We start from the raw sequence: 22,392 nt of genomic DNA, 5'->3' as shown, positions 1-22,392 counted from the left end.
AAAAAAAATTAAAAAAAAAGATTACTTACCGGACAGAGATGTGAATGGTCACTAATATATTTTCCGATATGTGGGTATTTATTGGATAATGTCATGATAAGAAGCAAAGCTTCACGAGCCTGCTGTCCGACCCTTCCGTCTCTGTGTATGTAGAGGATGAGCGAGAAGATCAAACTCTCCGCTGGACCCTTCTCCTCTTCCATAGAGAAGAACGTCTCCAACGTCGAAGTCTGCTGTGATATACAGATGCATATTTGATGTAAAACCTGGGCCAAGAGTTCCTCTACTTCTTTCGATTTTAAATGATCTGCGCAGGATGATAGCAGCATCATCAGAGGATGAATAATTGACCGATGGATGAGGACAAGTTGCTCAGAATGAGCGATGAGCTGATAGAACATCTTGAGTTGATCACAGATCAATTTCTCTTGAAGTTCAGGGATCTTTCCACACCATTGTCCGAATTTTTCCAGAGTGTTTTCCGTAACAACAAATTGAAGTATCGGCCCCGGAGAGGAGTCAAAACTCTCCTCACTAGCCAGCAAGGTCACCATTTGTTCAAGATTATGAATAACAGTTTCCACTTCATCTGGCGTGTACCTCTCTTTCAGTGTGCCATCTTGAGCACCTATTACAAGCCATGCCTGTTTCCAATGATTTTGAAACACTTCCATACATGTTTGCGGATCAGTGTCCCTGCGAGGCTGCACATCTGGAAACTGGTACTCAACTTTATCAGGCAGCTGGAGCTTGGAGGCATCCTGCCTGTTCATGCCACGTTTGAACCAATTCATGATTGGGTGATTTTTTTTATTCAAACTGGAATTTATCATAATTTATGGAATTTTGGAATCTGAAATGAAAAGAATAAACATATTTTAGATTTTAAATTTGCTAAAAATTGGTATCAATAAATATTAACATGGACAGATATTTAACATGGATGGACATAAAAAGATTTGTCCATTAAATCTGTACAAATAGAAAGGGAAATGCTATTTGCAACTTAAGCATAACAGATTAATCAACATGATAGACCAATGGGCTGGCCAGCATGATAGACCAATGGGCTGGCCAGCATGATAGACCAATGGGCTGGCCAACATGATAGACCAATGGGCTGGCCAACATGATAGACCAATGGGCTGGCCAACATGATAGACCAATGGGCTGGCCAACATGATAGACCAATGGGCTGGCCAACATGATAGACCAATGGGCTGGCCAACATGATAGACCAATGGGCTGGCCAACATGATAGGCTAGCAGATGGAAAAGACTTCTTAGAGATACAGATATGCATTTAAACAAAATTGTGACATACTAACCAGAATGCTCTTTTAAAAATAAGCATAAGAGACAAAGTAACGTTTTCCTAGACAACTCCAAACTAATAAAGTCAAAACTTAGATAAAGACAATGAGTGCATATGTGAGAGGAAGGAGACAGGATGTCATTCTTCGATGAAACAAAAATCATCTAACTCCCCTAGCCGCTTCATGAATTGTTTAAAGACTTAGCCATCACAGCAAAAATTAAAATTTTCAGTTTTCAGAGAGAATCATTATATATGTCTATAAATAATAAAAAAAAAAAAAAAAAGATACTGTTTCTTTGTTATAAACTTTTCAGATAGATGTATGGCTTTCCTTGTTTGGAGGATCAAAGTTGTTTAGAAATTGTTTTAAAATCATATAAATGTCTTTGAGCTTTTAATAATAGAAGAAAAATTAAAGGACAAGGTGTAAAGTGGACTTAATATGCCTACCGTCTAAGACTAGTGCTCAGTTTATAGCACCATATGATGAACGGTGTTCCACTTTTGCCGACCCATCTCATTGATCGTCTCCATTCTCTACATGCGCCCTACACCTTATGACCTCAACAGCTGCATTTTGTGGTCATTTGTTTGGTAAGTTCTGTGTAGTTGTGATTTGGTCCTTGCATTTCTGGGGACAATAGTCTTGGTGGTCATGTTACTCTCATGCTGCGTTGTGGGATCGGACTCGTTGGTTTGTACCTGATCAGGTCTCCATATCTGCATCAGATGTGTCATTTGCTATCGCTACATAATCATCTGGCTTTTCCATATCCATCATCTCATGTATGTTACACAGGAATATGCTGTCCTCCATTCTCAGCTTTTGGGGAGGTGATTGAGGGAGTAGTTGTATGGGCGAATAATCTGGCGTATCCATGACAGGTTGGATCTTCCGGGGGAAAATGATGATTGCATAATGTGATCCTGCTGCTTCCATTCAACCGTATCCGGTATTGTCTATTACTCATGGTCTTGACAACTCTCCCTGTTTTTGTCCATCTTCCTGGATATGGTCACTTCTGATTCTACACCTGAATAGATTCACCGACCTGAAGCTGTTGGAGTGGAAGGCTGTGCATGTTGTATTGTTCTTTGTTTGGGACATGCCTTTTTGTCATCGCCTTTTCTCAATTCTTTGGTTTCTGTTCAACATTCATGAATCTATTGAAGGTGAGCTTGTATTGTTCAACCATATAACATTTCAGCTGGTAATAATCCATGTTCCTATGTGTCATCATCTGTGCTGCCTGATCATGGCTGTAGCTGATAAGTGGCCGTAGCCAGCAATACAGTCCGTGAGCATTCTTTTGGTTATTTTTACGGCCAGTTCAGATCGGTCATTACTTTGGGGATTATGTACGGATGATATACGTCTTTTTATGCCCCAGTCTCTGAGGAACAATTTATACTCCAAGGAATCGAATGGTGACTCCATGAGATGATATCTTCTCTAGTGCATCATATATGCAGAACCAACCCCTCAATGCATCACATACTGCTGCAGCCTTCTCTGATTGTAACGAGACAACTTTAATCCAGCCAGTGTATCCGTCTGCATATATAATGTAACTCTTCTCATGGATATTCAGGAGGCCCATGACAGTCTTTTGGAATGTGAATTTTGGGTTTGAAGATGGCGTTAGTGGTTCTTGCAGTTGCATTTTTGACATTGTGCTTTTGTTTGTCGGATACTAGCGTCTAGACCAGGTGAAAATAATTGCTGTCTAGCGTTAGCCAACATTCTATTCACTCCTTGATGAGCAGAGTGCAGTGCCTATAATACTTCAGCTCTAAGCTTCTTTAGTATCAGAATTTTATCCCCTTTTATGGATACTCCTTCCAAACAATATAGTCATCGACCAGAATTGCCAGACTTTCGGTGGCAGTTCTTGTGACTTTGGGAACCAATCTCGAATATATATTGCTAACATTCAGCATTCCTCGTCAATGGCCACAGCTGCCATGATTCTATCCCAGGTTATAGCTTGAAATTTGGGGTCATGCATGTACATGGCTCTGATTGATGCTTGCATCGCCCCTTCGAGAAGTGCAGTCTGGTGTGGTGTTAAGTTCTCCAAAAATATGCTTAATCCGGAACCTGTACATTAATGACCATTCTTTGAAAGAAAACAAGCGATGACTTGATCTGAGAATATTTTTTTACCAGTGGTTGGTGGCCCCTGCAGTAGGTCATATGTGATTCTAGGTATCCAAAAAGTAGTTGATATTAGCACATCATTAGTGCATCTCAATACTTCCAGTATTTTAGAGCCACTGAAATATGTTTGACCACCATATCTACAACGGCTTGATATGGTGTATTTGATGGTAAGTCCTCTTATCAAAGGTGCATACAAATTGGACATGAGACTGTTATCAAAGATACTTCCACTTTTATGGAGGGTTGCGGTTTAGGGGGAGGCTTCTTTTAAATCTATCTTTGCTCCATACAAGATGTGGTATTGCTGCTAATTTTTGTTTTCATTCACAAAACGCTGGTCTTCCTCTGTTTTTAAGTATTTTTGACTGGTGTCGTGTTGAATCAGTCACTGCCTCAATTGTTGACCTCTTGTTTTCAACACTTTTCGTAAGTGTCCAGTAATTCCACAATCATGACATCTGAGTTCCCTCACCGGACAGTTCTTCCGTCCTTAAGCCCATTGAGGTGTGATGTCCTACCACGCCCTTCACATGGTTTATTTTGAGGGGTTCTGGGTTCCTCCCCCTCCCAAGATGCTTTCTTCTCGGACCTCATTGAGAAAAACATTGAATGCTCATTAAAACAGCTTTGCAAATGAGGAGGCGATGTATGTATTGCCTCTAGACTAACCAGTGAAATTTCTGTTTGACTGTTGCCAAAATATTGGCTTCGACCAACAGCTTGCACTAGTATTCTGTATTTGCAAGTTCAGCTACAAGTTAGTCAGCCACCATGTCCTCTGAATAGTTTATAGTCTGTCAGCAACTCTCATTAGGACACTGGACAGTAAAATTGCGAAACCTCGCTTAGGACCGAAGCTTTGCTAAAAACTGCAGGACCCTCCCTTCCTTGCTGTCTCATATTGTGGAATCTATGTCTATGCACCTCTTGATGTAGACCTTTCACTGCAACGAGTCATATGCCATAGGAGCTGTTCTTCTGTAGCTATATTGAAAGCCCTGGGCCCTACTAGTTCGAACAAAAACTGTATACTTTATTTGAGCAAGCCATTCTTAACTTGTTGCGTATTTCCACGGGGTCGGTTAAACCGCACATTTATTTGTACCGGGTTCATGTATCGATAAATAATGACCAGTCCCTGTCAGTGTAACCATCCTCGATCACAAGTCTGTCAGGTTTTTTAGTGTGGGGCCAGTTTGACACATTTTCCCTGTCAGCGCGAAGCTCGTTTCCTTTCTGTCTTGCAAGTAATGTTCGTGCTGTCCTGAGGTCATTACTAATCAAATTTCGTCAAAAAATAATCCTACAAAAAATAAATCCTGTTCGTAATGCCATGTAAAGTGGACTTTAAAAAAATCTATTAAGTCTGAGACTAACACTCAATTTATAACACCGCATGATGACCAGTGTTCCAGTTTTTTCGAGCTGTGTCATCAGTCGTCCCCATTCTCTACACAAGACTAATCTATTATTATACTACACGGTAGGTAATCAACGTTTGTTTCCATAAAGCTTTAATTTTATCTATATATTTTAATCACATAAAATACATGCTGAAATATTCTTCAGTTTTGAGATATGTAAAAAAAATCCATTTTTATTTTCTTATTAATTTTCTATCTATCACTCTCTGCCTCTTTCACTTTGTGTTTGAAAATGCCGGTCTTATTAATATAAGACCATACCCAGTTGACCAGTATAGAATAATCATTTTTTTTTTTTTTTTTTTTTTTTAATAAATTTTAGATGTTATGCATCCAAAGCAATGTGGGAAAAACAAGCTGGACAAATAGAAAATGCCTCAATCTAGAAGGATTTCTCTTTCACTGCCTGAGGAAATGAAATGATCAGAATAAACAATACACTATGCTCTTAGCCAACAGGAATATCATGCATTTTTATCAAAGGGTCTGGCCGTTGTACAGTTTGTCAGGCTTTTATTATTTACTAGGTACCCGGCATTGCCCAGGTGTCGAAGTGGTGTAGTAAGGGCCCCCCCCCCCAAAAAAAGTGGTAGTAGCAGGGTGAGGGTGATCAAAACAACAGTAGGCAGCCCGGATGGAGAGAAGTATTGAAAAAGAAAAAAAAAAAGGTGGGGGTAGTGGGCAGACAGGCTCAGACTCGTAATGCGAAGGAGAAAAAGAAGGTTAAAAAAAAAAAAGCGTAATATCTTAGCTGATGCCTCCATGGCAAAATCGGAAGTTGCGAGCATTGAAATTAAGGAGAGTCAATCGAAAGCAAACGATGACGTGCAAAAATCTCGGCGAAAAAAAGCGACCCCCTCCTTATAGAAAACTGGCTAGTTGAGGGCGAAGGAATTAATGCTTATGGCCAATTTTTCAATATTTGTCATCCGATAGATTGAGATTTAAAACGATACCTGTTTGATCAGGTTCCAACGTGTCTGTCAAAAGTTTCATACACACATTTTGCCGTTATATATATATATATATATAGATGGTCAATTCGAATGGATGAAATGAAGCCGAGTCGATATCCAAGATAACTTATATCAAAAGATTTCTGCAGAGATCACAACCTGGTGACTCCAAATTAAAATTACAGCTAAAAAGAAAATGTCCTTTATATGCTAAGATTGGTTTAGTTGTTTTATTTTATCGCATATCAAACATTTTCAGGTTATATTCAGTAATTTTGGAAAAAAAGCTTTCATGCTTCAAGTTCTTTAACCCTTTCAAATATTTATTTATGGTGTTTGGTTTGATTATTTTGTAGAGGAAGATGATTATCTTTGTTTTTGACTTTGCAGAAGATATTTTGAGTTTCGCAAAGGAAGAGGAAGAAAAAAAATAGCATAACATCAATATTTGACGCATTTTAGGTCAGGAAACCAGTATCTTCAGACAGACTGATCTGATAGAACCTGGATGCAAAAAAAAAAAAATCAGACAATGATATTGTTATATACTAAAAATGCACCTTTTTATTTTGGTTGAACTGGGAAGAGATAAATGACAGGCAAGGGTAATTGTGGTATAAAACAGGAGCCTAACTTTCATACATGCCGATAGACGGCATCCATGTCTGTCAGGTGAGGTATGGAAGCGCAAAATGGATACAGTACTTCCGCTACTTCAAAATGGATACATATAAAAATATGTAAACGTTTTTATCAATTAATTTTTTTATCACATATCTTATCAAATAACTATGTTTATTTAAGTTAACGTGTTATATATTTTGTTAAGCTATTTAGATATTTTAAAAATATATTTATTTACAAAAACATGAAAAAAAATTGAATGTTTCATATTTCTTACAGTTTTAGCAGTTTCAAAAAAGGTGAATGTGCAACAGAAAATAGTTTAACAGTTTTAAAATGTGAATATTTCACATGACAAAATATATAACACATTAACTTAAATAAACATAGTTATTGGGTATATGATAAAAAAAAAAAAAATAGTAATTTGATAAAGTTTAAAATATCTAAATAGTTTGACAAAATATATAACACATTAACTTAAATAAACAGTTATTTCATAAGATATGCGATAAAAAAAAATATTAATTGATAAAAAAATGTTTAAAATATCTAAATATTTTTACATATTTTTATGTATTGCATTCATTTTGAAGTAGCGGATGTATTGTATCTATTTTGGACTTCCATACCTCAACTGATAGACGCAGACGCTGCCTACCGGCATGTAGGCAAGTTAGGCTCCCGTTTCATGCACAATTACCCAGGCAAGTAGCAAAACTTCAAACACATGCCATCATACGCTATAGAAAGTTCTATGGAGGCTAGAGTATTCATTTTTCTCCTACCACAAGAAATGTAACACTAAGGTCGGAAAGTGGAATTGAAAAGTGAACACCTCTAGAGGAGGAGCACTGACTCTGCAAAAATGCCTGTGCAACCCATCAGCATTCCTTGGCAGAGGCACCTTTGGCGATTAGTAAAAGAGAAAGGGCAAAGCCTGGGAGCATGAACCATCATTACACTGCAACCAATTGGGAACAGGAATGATCTAAACTGTTGATTTGGAGGCCAAGAGAAAAATACCCAGAGGCTGGCGAGTTAGAAAAGCTAGCCAAACATTATCTGATGCATACAACTACTGAAATCCAACTATGAATGTGAAGTGGGAAATATGTGTGTGGGCAACCCTTGAAGAACTGTATTCCTACACCATGCCATTGTGCCGGTAGATGGGCCAATTACACAGCACTTAAACTTGTCTAATTATATAAATAGAAAATAGTGCATCAAAACATGTGACTGCTACACGTTGAAGTCTGTAATAGCATATTTAGATTGCCCCATGCATCTCTATAAAAAGGTCAGTTGGTGAGTAGGTCTGCCAGTCAGTTGGTCTGTCACGCTTAAATCTGAAATAGGATGCTCATCACTAAATCTGCAGATTGAATGGCCACATCTCTTTCCAATTGATATTTGGTACCTGTCTGAATTTGAAACTACACCATGATTTTTATTCACTGTATTATAACATCTTTTACTGTTTACTATAATATTTCAGACTAACATACTATTTTTTAATTTGGGACAATATATACAGTGGCACTATGTAAAGAGTTGAACAGTGAGATGTTTATTCACATTACATTTAAATTTTTGCATGTTAGTACAGTCAGGGAAGCAGGAAACATGAAGGGAATTTCAAAGTCTAGCAGTTTGTGGGAGTAAAATGTTCTGTTATCATAATACCATCCTTCCTTCATTTTTTTTTTTTGGGGGGGTAGTGTACTGTAGTATCTGTTCATTAGTCATGGTAATATATTCTCAGGTATTACATGTTCCATTCACAGAGGGAAGGAGAATCTTCCCAGATATTACTTTCTCCTCCCTTTGGGGGAGGGATAGTATAGTATATATTCGTTTGTCATGATAGCATCCTCCTAAGCATTAACTCCTTTGGAAGAAGAGCATACTCATAGATATTGCTCTCTTGCATTTTTTATTACTCTTTTAAAGTGGTTGCTGGCAGTCCTGAAAGCAGCTTTAGTCTCAGTGCATCTATTACGTTGGTAGCTATGGAAAAAGTGATTTCTGTGCGCGATAGCTCCATTTTTGGAGGGAAACAGAATCCTTTCACACATTATTTCCTTTTAGGGATGGATTGTGTAGTATATATTTCTTCATCATGATGGCATCCTCTCATGCATTACCTTTTTTTTTTGGGGGGGGGCTGTAGTGACATACTGAGCTCTCGTGGCATATTTCTGCTAGTCTTAAGAATAGATTAATTTTAGTTTGTTTTATTGGTGCACAAAAATTGTTATAACTACTCACCCGGTATAAACAGGTATTTCAGAAAATGGCGTTTCAAGCTAAGCATGCTATAAATTGACCGAGATCGTGCGTAATTCTTTCAATTTGAAGTTTGAAAACCAATTACTGAATGTCAACATTCTCTTTTTCCATCAGCAATAATTTCTAAAATGGCCGCCGATAGCAATACAAATGTCCAGACTCTTAAACCCATTCGAGTGTTTTGGGGGAAGGTCAGGATTTGTAGTAAATGTCAACTCATGTAGATCCTCCTCCCCATTTTTTTTTTTTTTTTTTTTTCATGATCACAACCTTTTCTTCCAGGATGCATTGGCGGGTGTGGGCAGTTATATCCCCCTCCCTCCCTTTAAAATAACTTACAAGTCATACATCCCACACAGTTATATATTTTAGGATGGAATTGTAAGAATAAAAAGGTCTTGCTTAAAAAAAAAAAAAAAAAAAAAAAAATGCACACACGTGGAGTGATGCAAATTAAAGCGGAATCAGTTAAATGAAGTAGAAATCAAGTCTAATGTATAATGTTTACATTGGTTGCAATACAATTAGAAAAGACATGATAAACCTACCTTGTCAAATTACAACTTATTTTTACTAAATCAATTACAATAGTTTAAATATTGCATATATATATATATATATATATATATATATATATATATATATATATATATATATATATATATATAGAGAGAGAGAGAGAGAGAGAGAGAGATCAGAGAGGGGGAAATGAAACGAGAAAAACAGAAAGAGTAGAGAAAAATAGAACGAGAGTAGAGAAAAATAGAACGAGAGTAGAGAAAAATAGAACGAGAGTAGAGAAAAATAGAACGAGAGTAGAGAAAAATAGAACGAGAGTAGAGAAAAATAGAACGAGAGTAGAGAAAAATAGAACGAGAGTAGAAAAAAATAGAACGAGGACAGAAAAAATAGAACGAGAACAGAGATGAGATAGGAGGGGAAGGGAGAAGAATGAGAGCGAGAAGGAAAGGTGAAAAGGAAAAGTGAAAAGATAAACAACATACAGGAGGAGGGGGAGGGAGAATAGGGAGAGGGGAAGGTAAAAGAGAAAAAAGTAATCGAAAAGAGAAGGTTGAATAGAATTAAGACAATGAGACTCTGAGCTATTATGTCGGGTGGGTGTGAGTAGGAGGATGAAGTTGTTTTTCGTGAGTAGATAAAAACAGGTAAAGTAAAGAAAAAAAAACATATGCCAAATGAGTTCTAAAGCAATCATTATTTCTTATTTTCATTAATAATAAAGAAGACTACACCTTGCAGATATACACAACTATATCTTTCTAGCTTATGTCTGTTTTGCGGCACATCAACTCTTTTGGAGGTCATTTAATAGCAAAAATACTATCCCATTCTAAAACGATTTTTTTTTCTATGCAATTAACTAAACACAAGTTAATTTACTCTGGAATGACGGTAGATTTCACAACTAACGTAAAAAAAAAAGTTGGTAAAACTGGCGGAGAACCCTCTGTTTTATGGTTGTTTTAAAAACGGAACAGAAATTTAAATTTCGTTCAGTTTTAATCTTTTTTTTTTAAATTGCGCATGGCCCCCAAAATCGAAAGTAATTGATAAAATAATAAAACTTAAGTAAAAAATAAAAAAATGGATAGCACGACTAGCAGTGTCAGATGTTGCCATTAAAAATAAGTGATAAAAATCTGAATAATTAGACTCACTATCTTTCGAAGCTTATAACTACTTGAAAAATGTAATTTAAACCCTAATTTCTTTTTTTCAATAAAAGGAGCAAAGACCAAATTTTAAAATAATAAAAGGTTTAATATAAAAATATACAATATTTTTTAAAATCGGTTTTCTTTAAAAAATATTTAAAGAAAATATCGAATTTTAACTTTGAATATACAAATATATATAAATCCCCCCCCCCAAAAAAAATCACTTGCCTATAAAAAAATAATCAATGGGTGCTTCCATTCTTTAAGAATTTATTCATATTTATATTTTCTATTCCATGTACTTTTTAAGTAAAAGAATTTTTTAAGCAAGGATTCAAAAATACAGCGATTTTAAATTGTCATATGAGAGGTTCACAAACGGAGTTGTCTCTTTCTTCCAGTTGAGAAATATGGAGGCCGAAAACCGCCATAATTATTTCACAAACGTAAAAACAACAGATTAGACCAAATATATTTCCCGGTAGTAACTATATAAAGAAACAAACATTTAAAGTGCTATGTGCCTTATCTCCCCTTTGAATTTCTGACATGTGTTTGCTGTCAATCAAATTAGTCAATTATGGGTCACCGTAATTGAAAAATGATCACATTTCACTCATCAGTTGAATAATTAAGTTCACTTAAAAAAAAAAAAAAAAAAAAAAAAAAAAAAACGCTGATAAATTTTCCATTATTTTTTTATTCTCTTAAAGAATTACAGGAGTTTTTGATTCAAAATATTTTATTTCTTCTTTATGCAATGAATTTTTTTCAAAAATCTAAAAAAAACATTAGATGAAATAGAAAAAATTGATGTGGGTGTCCAATTTTTACAGGACAATATTTTCAAAATATGAGGTTTCACTTAAAAAAAAAAATAAAAAATAAAAAAAAAAATTATACGTTTTTTTTTTTAAAAGGTTTAAAAAAACTTTGACTTTACAGGTAAATATGCACATAACTATTCTTTTGTTTTTGTTTTAAATTAAATTATTTTATTTATTGATCTTTTATCTTTAATTTGTGATATATAAACCTTAGATGAGAAAATTAATTATTTTCTTTTTAATAGACTATTCAAAATGGGGGGGGGTAAAAAAAGTTTGTCTATAATATTATATTCGGTTTATTGGAAAGAGCATAAAATTTCACATTAAACCTGAAAATATCTTAAAAATTGAACAAATAGAAAAATTTTAATAGAAAAATTTTAATAGATTTTTAAATTGAAAAAATTTAACTCGTAAAATTCAATTCATTTCATTATGTAGAAAAAAAATGGCTGCATGAGCAGACGCATGCACTTTGTAAACACTTAAAAAAAAAGGGGGGGTTGTATTACTATACACATAGATTGGAAAAAGTTGTCAAAAAACAAATATATAACAAATAAATTTTATCAAAGGCAAGATAAGTTACTTTTCTACCAAACTGGATATATTTTCTGTGTTTTTATTCAATGTAACATGTTTATTCAGCTCGAAAAGCATAGTGTTTACTGATGTATTGGAAAATTCAAAATGGCGCCCGACTCTCTTTAACACAGTAAGTTGTGGAAAAGATGTTATAAATAATAAACTAGACAAAATACTGTTACAAATTCGCTCAATATATGTTACCGTGACATGGGTTGACATATACTCGGTTTTTAAATAGTATTTTGTCTAGTTTATTATTTATAATACCTTTTCCCAAACTTACCGTGTTAAAGAGCGAGTCGGGCGCCATTTTGAATTTTCCAGTACATCGGTAAACACTGCATGTTTTTCGAGCTGAATAAACATGTAACATTGAATAAAAACACAAAAACTATATCCAATTTTGTAGAAAAGTAACTTCTCTTGCCTTTGATAACATTTGTTAGATATTTGTTTTTTGACAACTTTTTCGAATCTATGTGTACAGTAATACAACCCCCCCCCAAAAAAAAAAATAATGTTTCTATTATTTTTTAAAAAACTGATAGTTTATTTTGAATCCACTTAAAAAAAAAAAGAAATTACGAGTTTTGTATATTTTATTCGCAGTTTTGTGTTAAGTATGTCGAAAATTCCCAAAAAATTCTGACACACCTATAGGCACAACCACCGATATGCGCACAAGTTGCACATATAAGAATTTTCATGAAATAGTACAATTTTGTGGGTAATCTGGAAGAAAGAGAGAGCCTGTTTCCTCCGTTTAACTATAGGTGGCATTACTGTCTGTCCACCCAGTTATGGAAGCACAAAATGTATGTAATGGCACCTTTGAAGTAAAAATAAATGTTTTTGTTATATCTTAATTTTAAACATGTTTTTTTGCAAACATATTTAAGTTTTATTTTTTCAAACATATTTACGTTTTTTTTTTTTTGCAAATATTTTTTTTTTTTTTGTTATTTTTTTTTTTTCAAAGATAGATGTTTTTTATTTTGTAAACATGCGCAATCTATTACGATCTTTGCCGCCAATTAACCCTTGCCAAACCACATAATGGATGCAATTGCTGATAACATTTTACCTCTAAGTGACATGTGTTTTCTTAAATATTCTTTAAAGGTTGTTCTCTTAGAAACGTAAAAAAACAAACAAAAAAACGTAAATGTTTGAAAATAAACAAGCAACAAAACGTAAATGTTTGGAAAAATAAAACTTAAATGTTTGCAAAAACAAAAAAAAACGTAAATATGTTTGGAAAAAAAACAAAAAACCCAAAAAACTTAAATATGTTTGCAAAAAAAAAAAAAAAAAAAAAAAAAGTTTAAAATTAAAATATAAAAACATTTTTTATTTCAAGGGTGCCATTATATACATTTTGTGCTTCCATAACTGGGTGGACAGACAGTAACACCACCTATAGTCAAACGGAGGAAACACTTTTTTTCCAGATTACCATTTTGTGAACAAGATTTAAGTGGGTTTTTCATTGAAGAATATGGAGTATGTTCAAAGTGCCAAATTCCAAAAGCCGTTCTTAACATGGTGAGGTTGAGAGTGTCTATCGCGAAAGCCGATTCGTTGTAAACATAGCCGAAAACCTATAAAAGTTGCCATTTCCAATGTGAACGGCAAATTGACTTATTTTTTCTTTAAAAATTAAATTATTCCGTTCTTTGTTGCTATTTTTTTATTATTATTTACTAGCGAGGGATACCCGGCGTTGCCCGGGTGTTTGGAGGTGTGTGTGTGGGGAGGGGTACAAAAAAAAGAGTAGGTATGAGGATCGAACCCAAACCCTTGAGGCAAAGTTGTAAATTAAAGTGTGAAAAAAAAAAAAACATGCGACGTTAACCATTGCCCCACCGCGAGATGCTAACGGAAACACATTTGAATTTATTTAATTACTTGGATTTGGCAGGTGCCCGTTTTAATGAGTTAATGAGGTCAAGTTTGACTGCGGGATAGAACGTTTCCCAAAATGTTATAGGAAAAAGACTAACCCACATGCGGCGAGCGACAAATGTTGAATATTTATCTTCCCGAAATCGAGCAAATTAAATAGACAGGCGAGCTTCGTTGTTAACTGAGATATTACGATTTATATGTGATATAAAAAGTTTTTAAAAGTTGTGAAGCAAGCGACCACTTCTCTGAAAAAAGCCTTTTGTAGACACACAGAAAAAGCGAACACACATACATACATACATACATACATACATACATACATACATACATACATTTTTGCTTTTATATTTATAGACTAGCGAGAGGTACCTGGCGTTGCCCGGGTGTTTGGAGGTATGTGTGGAAACTCCGGGGGTGGGTGTGGGGGGGGGGTTAAAAAAAAAAAAAAAGTAAGTTGAGGATCGAACCCGAACTCTTGAGGCAAAATTGCAAATTAAAGTGTGAAGAAAAAAAAAAAAAAAAAAAAAAAAAAAACGTGCGACGTTAACAATTGCTCCACCGCGAGATGCTAACAGAAACACGTTTGAATTTATTTAATTACTTGGATTTGGCAGGTGCCCATTTTAATGAGTTAATAAGGTCAAGTTTGACTGCAGGATAGAACGCTTCCCAAGATGTTATAGGAAAAGGACTAACCCACATGCGGCGAGCGACAAATGTTGAATATTTATCTTCCCGAAATCGAGCAAATTAAATAGACAGGCGAGCTTCGTTGTTAACTGAGATATTACGATTTATATGCGATATAAAAAGTTTTAAAAGTTTGTGAAGCGAACAACCGCTTCTGAAAGAAGCCTTTTGTAGGCACACAGAAAAAGCGAACACACACACATACATACATACATACATTTTCGCTTTTATATTTATCGATAAAAAGTAGATAAAACTTGCAGAGAATGCCCTGCTTTACGCTTTTACGGTGGTTTAAAAAAAACGAAATTTAAATTTCTGTTCCATTTATAAAATAAACGTAAAAATAAAATGTTCGCCGTAAGTTTGACCAAAAAGTTACTGTTGAGCCGTCCTTTTAAATAATGAAACCCACCATTTTGCTATTATCAGTTATGAAGGTGTTGTCTGGCAATCTAGCCGACACTCATTAATCCTTATTCTTGAGTTGCCCTTGGGCTTTGATAAGCAGTGACCGTTAGTAAAAAAATAAATAAATAAAAATGTAGGCGCAACCTATTCTAAGTTTGAGCTAAAATGTTAATCTAAATTCGGAGATATCAAATTATCAAACAATTCTTGTCTTTATTTGTACAACTAAAATTCAAGCGTTTTTTGGGGTTTTTTTTCAACCTCAAAGACATATTGCCACTGAAGCATGAGTTTTTGGTGGGTAACCTTGGTGGGGAGCTGAGCAACAAGACGTTTTTTCATATAAAATTTAAACTTATGTAATTTGAAAATCCGTTAAAAAATAGATAACACGATGTGTAATTTAATTTCCAACTGGGGGCGGGGGCAGCTTTGCCGATTGTAAAATACGCTTAAATATATTTTAATTCATGCAGATTTCATATTTATTATTACAGAACCACTTCTCAATGAATATTAAATTGTACCTAATATATAGTACTGATTTCAAAATATTTTAAAAAAATATTGACTTGGTGCCGTTCACTAGATTCAAAATCCAAAAATTTAACGTTCCAACAACATTCCCTACTATTTCAGCTACCGATAGATAAATAATATTTTTTAACTTAAACCACTTCAAGCTATGAATGAATTTGCGCATGCGCAAAATTAATAGAAATATGTCAGTGAGTTGAAATGAACATTTTGCATTTCAACTTGTCAAAATATTTCTGCCTGCATTATTCATTTATCCAAACAAAGATTTTAATTGTTATGAACCATCATTCGTGTATGATTACGATTTCCTGTTAATTCCAGTGTTATGTGACCAGTAGTTTAAGAGTTTATCGGTTAAATATTTTCACACACACACACACGCACATATCTGTTTTATTTATAGAGATAAATAAAAAATTTAAATCCAAATTTTCAGATCCATGAGCCTTCCTCGGGATAATGCAGATAATTTTCTTATATCACCGTGAGATAATGCAGCCAAAAATTTGGATTTTGGAAAATTTGGTTTGATGCATACAATTTTCTTGTATCACACTGAGGTGATGAAACTGAAAATCTGTATATAAAAAATAAAAAAAATAAAAAATTCATTTATTTAAAAAAAAAAAAAAAAAATCTTACATTGTGTTAACTGGTTTCTTAACTCCTTTTTAAATTTCTCATAACGATGCTCCTACTGTAGTAAAATTTATACAGGTTTGTACGATTGAGGAAACGGGGAACAGGAAGGGAATTCCAAAGGTCAGAGAAAAGAAGCTATCAGAGCAGAAGATTTTCTGCCACCTAGAAATCTCTACAGTGAATGGACGGTGTTTTGTTGATAATCGATTGTATCTAGAGTGTTTGCATTAGTTAACAAGTGCAGAGAGTTTAGAATACACCCTGTAGAAGTACTTAGGAAAGCAAACTCAGGGATGGTAACTCAGCAGCACTGCAACATCATGAGATGGAACTTGGCAGGTAGCGAGAAACTTATTAGGTTAGAAATTCTTTGTTGCACCCTGTTCAAAACAGAGAGGCTAGTGGTTGATGCGCCAGCCAAGATGTGGTGACAACACTCCATGTACGGACAAATGATAACTTTATAGATATATAAGGTACTAACAAATGTAAGAATTTTTCTAGCTCAGTAAATGGGAAGGAGCTACTTTCTTTGCAGCAGACTTGGCAACATCGATTGTATTTAATTCCATCTCATTTATGTTGGCTGAGAATGTCAGTCCAAAGAGTTTGAACGCTGAACTCTTTATGGTACAAGCATTTATTTTCATCGAGTTAGAGATATCTTTTCAGTTGTGAATCTTTGTTGTGACTGTCTTACAAAGAGGAACCAGAGATCGAAGCTCAATCGAGCACTATCCATGGAAATAATGAGAGAGAGAGAGAGAGAGAGAGAGAAACTTGCAACGTATCTTCTGTGAGAAAAAAAAAAGGATAGATTTGGAAGTTTTTATTCATTTTTTCTTTTTTTTAATTTATTAATGAATCAACTTTTATGAAGGCCAAAAGCCACTCAAGGATAAGCGTTAATGAAACAGAAATGACTATCAGCCGAAAGATAAGGAAAAAATCATTTATATTAACTGAATTTGATTACTTATAGCAGTTTTTTTTTTAATAGAAATCGTTCCAGACAAGGCTTGAAGCCAATGTATGTAAGGAGTTAAAAAAATTACTTCAATGTCAAAAACTTGCCAATGATAAGTGTTAGATGGAATAGATTTTGACCTAGAAAACAGCAATTCTTCCTTCTTTTTAAGAAACATTGCTCATGGAATGTGAGGACTAAAGGACAAAAATAAGGGAAATGAGTTATACAGCTGCTGACATTTAACCCAATGTCCATTTTCTACTCGTAAATTATTTGGGGTCGAGTTAGTCAGAGACTCTTGAGATACGAACCAGAAATAAATGCCAGATCATATTTTCTCTTATCTTCTCCCTTACATCTTCGTAATTTCCCATCTTACTTCATTGTTTTTTCAACTGAAAAACAGATGCATTCCCTTATGTTTATGATAAGTATTTGTTGGCATCAGAATTGAAGTTGTTGTAATTGGCAGGGAAGCAGTTCTGCAATAAGGTTTTCCAGACGGAAAGCACTTACATAGCTCATAAAAATGCTACCTGACAGTAGCCACATGGAAAAAGAGAGTCTTTGTTTTCTGCAATGATAGTACTTTTTTTTTTTTCATGGAAATCGCTCCAGACAAGGTGTAAAGCCACTTGATAAGGAGCTTACAAGAACAAAAGATAATTATCTTAAAAACAGGAGATGCTTATTGACCTTAGTCTTGAAAAAGACCAAAGCTGCTGGTACAAGGTAAATAGTGAGCAGAGAGAGAGAGAGAGAGAGAGAGAGAGAGAGAGAGAGAGAGAGAGAGAGAGAGAGAGAGTTCAATAAGATTGCAGTTCTTGGAAAGAAACTACTGGGGGGGGGGATGTACTACAATGAAATATCAGAACAGTGAATTGATGGCGACCACTAAACCAAAGAGTCAAACGGGCTGGAACAAAGAAAGTAAGGAATAGTTCTTGCTGAGATTATCTTATTCTTACAAAGAGAAACTATGAGATTGGAGCTCAGTCGAGCACCTTCTACGGAAATATCAAATAGAAGAGAAAGAAAATCGTAACATCTCTTCCGTAAGAAAGGGTTGGTGGGGAAAATCAGATATCACCCCTCACAAGATTGCAAGATATTGTACTCTGTAAAGACAGGAAAGAGTGCTCACCGAGCGCACCTCCCTAGATGTGGCACAGGTACTGCATATTAGAACGTATCTTGGAAATGAATTCATCCATTATAAACAATTATTATCGTTTTGCCATATCATAGATTACATTGATATATAATATAAAAACGTTAAAGTGAACGTCATTTGGCTCTAAGAGATAAGAGATAGACAATTGACTGGAGGTAAGAACGATTTTTTATTGGTGTTCAATAAGTTGATAAAAGTTTGATTAGATAATGAGTTTACTGTACTCGATCTTTGTCCTTTGAAAAGAGAATCTATAATCAAGACAAAAGAGCTATGATAGATTTTCATTTGTTTATATCAAACACAAAGAATAGCGAATTATTTATGCAAAGGAGTGGAAGTTAATGTAAAATGAATGAAGAGAAAGACAGAGAAAGCGATAGAGGAATACACATACATACATAGCGGAAGATATATATATACACACACATGTACATACAGGAAGAGATTTTATATATATATATATATATATATATATATATATATATATATATATATATATATATGAGAGAGAGAGAAGGAAGACAGAAACATATATATATATAAAGAGAGGAAGAAAAAATATATATATAGATAGAGAGAGGAAGACAGAGATATATATATATATATATAGAGAGAGAGGAAGACAGAGAGAGATATATATATATAGAGAGAGAGAGAGGAAGACATATATATAGAGAGAGGAAGACAGATATATATATAGAGAGAGGAAGACAGACATATATAGAGAGGAAGACAGATATATATATATATATATATATACTAGCTGTACCCTGCCACGCGTTGCTGTGGCTCAATTTGGTATTTGGTTTAATGGAAAATTCTAATAAAAAGAGAAAATGCATGTTTCTTATATTCTTAGTACAGCAATCAACTCCAAAAAGTAAAATAAAAAAGGCGAAAATGAAAAAAAATGGTACTCTTGCAGAATTGTATCCTGATCCTCGGGATTACTGTCAATCATGGCTTGGGCTCGACCAACAATCAGTGGATAAAGCTGAACGTAGCAAAAATGTTGAAACGCTAAATGTTTTTTTTTTGTTTTTGTTTTCTGTATAGAGAAATGTGAGTTAATAATTGATATTTGAGCGATGAGGGGGGGGGGGTTTACTATACACAGATTCAAAAAAGTTGTCCAAAAACAAATAAATGAAAGCAAAGGTAAAGTAAGTTATGTTTCTACCTAACTGGATAATTGTTTAGTATTTTTATGTAATGTAAAATGTTTAATCGACTCGAAAAACAGAAATGGTTGCAGACTCTGTTGAATACGTTAAGTTTGGGAAAGTAAGTTGAAAACTAAAAACTATAAAATACAGTGTCAAAACCCCACCGAATATATGTTACCATAACATAGGCTGACATAATTGGTGGGTTTGTGACAGTATTTTGTATAGTTTTTAGTTTTAACTCACTTTCTCAAACTTTACGTAATCAACAGTGTCCGCCACCATTTGTATCTTTCAAATACACCGATAAACACTGTTTTTCGAGCCGACTAAACATTACATTAAATGAAAAGGCTTGTATTACTAAACACAGATACAAAGAAGTTGTCAAAAAATAAATATATAACAAATAAATTTTATCAAAGGCAAGAAAAGTAAATGTTCTACCTAACTGGATACGATTTTAGTGTTTTTATGTAATGTATAATGTTTAATTGGTTCAAAAACATGCAGTGTTTATCGATATATTTGAACAATACAAATGGTGGCAGACTGTATCAGACACGTTAAGTTTTGGGAAATTTTGGGAAAATGAGTTTAAACTAAAAAACTATACAAAATACTGTTAGGGACTCACTCAATATATGTTACTGTGACGTAGGCTGACATATAATCAGTGGTTTTGCTCGATACAGATGACGACTTTTAAGAGTCCCTTTTAGTGATTACCTGGTTTGAGGATATTTGTACAACTAAACGGCAAACTGCCCCAAAAATCCGGTATTATTTTACTTTAAGGCCCGTCTCATGTTCGTATATAACAAAATATTTTATTATAGATTTCAGTGTACTAAAAACGAATCTGCAAACCGTTTCCGTCGCAAAAAGAATGTTTTCATGATATGAAGAAATTACTTTTTCGAAAAGTGGGTGATCACTTTTCAATGTAAATTTTACTTAGAATGAGCACCCACTTTCTGGCCACTTGAGAGAGGGGCATTTTTCTGTGTGTTTCTTGGCTAAAAAGTTTTTTGTTTGATTTCTTTTGCATGGTAATAATCCCTGGACTCTGGGACTATTTCCCATTTCACAGACGTAGCCTTTGTTTATGCTATGCGCAAGCATAAACGAAAGCTGTTTAGCCAATAAACATGGGGAAAAAAAATCCCCTCTCTCAGGTGGCTAGAAAGTGGGTGCTTATTTTAAGTTAAATTTACATGGAAAAGTGATCGCCTACTTTTCGAAAAAGTAATTTCTTCATATCATAACTATTTTTTGCGACAGAACCGGTTTGCAGATTCGTTTTTAGCACACCGAAATCTTTAAAAAATCTTTTTTTGTTATATACGAACATGAGACGCACGGCCCTTTATAGAAAATTTTATCAAAAATCCGGGAGAAAATAGTTTCAATAAAAACAGCAAATGAATTCGATAGAAAAAAATGGATGTTATTTTTAAAAAATTTTCTGTGTTTCTTAGCTAAAAAGTTTTGTTTGATTTCTTTTGCATTTTGCAATTTAAACAGGTAATTTTAAAGCATTTTCCAAGGGTAGAAAGAAAGCCCCCCCCCAAAAAAAAATCGTGGCCACAAAGTGTGTGATCATTTTACGTTAAATTATTATGGAAAAGTGATCCTCCACTTTTTTAAACTAACATTTCTTCATATCTTGGAAACTACTCGTTTGCCTTAATTATAAACGTTATTTTCGTTTTCAGCGACCTCGAAAACCTATAAAAGTGGTAATTTTAAAGGAATTTTCGAGGGTGGAGTAATTCATATTTACCTTTCTTTTTTTTCCAATAACATAAGAAATTAAGAATTAGACAAAGTTATTTTAGGTAGACTTCGTAAAGAAAGCTTTTAAAAATAAAAAATTAAGATAAACAAATGGTGCTAGTGCACTTACCGATCCATGCTATTTTTTAATCGTATTTCCAAGTTTAATTAAAGTTTTATGTTTTTTTTTATTCAATTGTAAGGTTAAAGTACAAATTATATATTATATAATAATTTAAAAAATAGGGAATTTTTTTTTTTTACCCATCTATTAATTAAATAGTTAAATGTTGTAATTCGAAAGTTGTCAACCTGTGGTGCACGTGAAAGGCGCCTTTCTATCGGAAATGAAATATGGCAGACAGTCTTGCAGTTACGTAAAATATTTTTATTTTATTTAATATATTTTTATAATTTGCGAATCTTAATTTATTTTAATAACATGCAAACATTCCTTGACTTTACACATAAATTTTCTGAAAATTTCAATTAAATTGGTAATGTAGAAATATGGTTTTATGGACTTTGAACGAACCAAGAATTACATTTATATATATATAGATATATATATAGAGAGAGGAAGACAGATATATAGAGCAAGAGAGAGATATATATATAGGGAGAGAGAGCAAGAGAGAGAGAGATATATATAGAGAGCAAGAGATTATATATATATCTCTTGCTCTATATATCTGTCTTCCTCTCTCTCTATATATATATATGTCTTCCTCTCTCTCTCTCTTTATATATATGTCTTCCTCTCTCTATATATATATATATATCTATATATATGTGTCTGTCTTCCTTCTCTCTCTAGAGAGCAAGAAAGATATATATATATATATAGAGAGAGAGATGGAGAGAGAGAGGGGGCTGGAGAGAGAGAGGGGGCTGGAGAGAGAGAGGGGGCTGGAGAGAGAGAGGGGGCTGGAGAGAGAGAGGGGGCTGGAGAGAGAGAGGGGGCTGGAGAGAGAGAGGGGGCTGGAGAGAGAGACAGAGAGGGGTCTGGAGAGAGAGAGGGAGCTGGAGAGAGAGAGGGAGCTGGAGAGAGAGAGGGAGCTGGAGAGAGAGAGGGGAGAGGGAGCAAGAGAGGGGAGAGGGAGCAAGAGAGAGAGAAAGAGAGAGAGAGAGAAAGAGAGAGAGAGAGAGAAAGAGAGAGAGAGAGAGAAAGAGAGAGAGAAAGAGAGAAAGAGAGAGAGAAAGAGAGCAAGAGAGAGAGAAAGAGAGCAAG

The 22,392-nt window shown here is 34.3% G+C and overlaps 1 protein-coding gene across 7 annotated transcripts in view; it reads right to left on the bottom strand.

The window, feature by feature from the left end:
• Positions 1 to 22,392, bottom strand: part of LOC145268251 (FHF complex subunit HOOK-interacting protein 1B-like) — a 293,884-nt gene that overhangs the window by 185,770 nt on the left and 85,722 nt on the right. For all 7 annotated transcript variants that reach the window (XM_080123586.1, XM_080123590.1, XM_080123588.1 and 4 more), the window contains exon 2: positions 30 to 853. In XM_080123586.1, the coding sequence (XP_079979712.1) occupies positions 30 to 833 (804 nt within the window). In that variant the 5' untranslated portion in view covers positions 834 to 853. The remainder of the gene's footprint in view (positions 1 to 29; positions 854 to 22,392) is intronic.

The sequence above is a fragment of the Euprymna scolopes genome, chromosome 43, assembly GCF_053919585.1.
Source record: "Euprymna scolopes isolate OS-2025 chromosome 43, ASM5391958v1, whole genome shotgun sequence".
NCBI lineage: Eukaryota > Metazoa > Mollusca > Cephalopoda > Sepiida > Sepiolidae > Euprymna > Euprymna scolopes.
The sequence above is the reverse complement of the archived record's forward strand: the minus strand, read 5'-3'. Positions and strand labels throughout refer to the sequence as shown.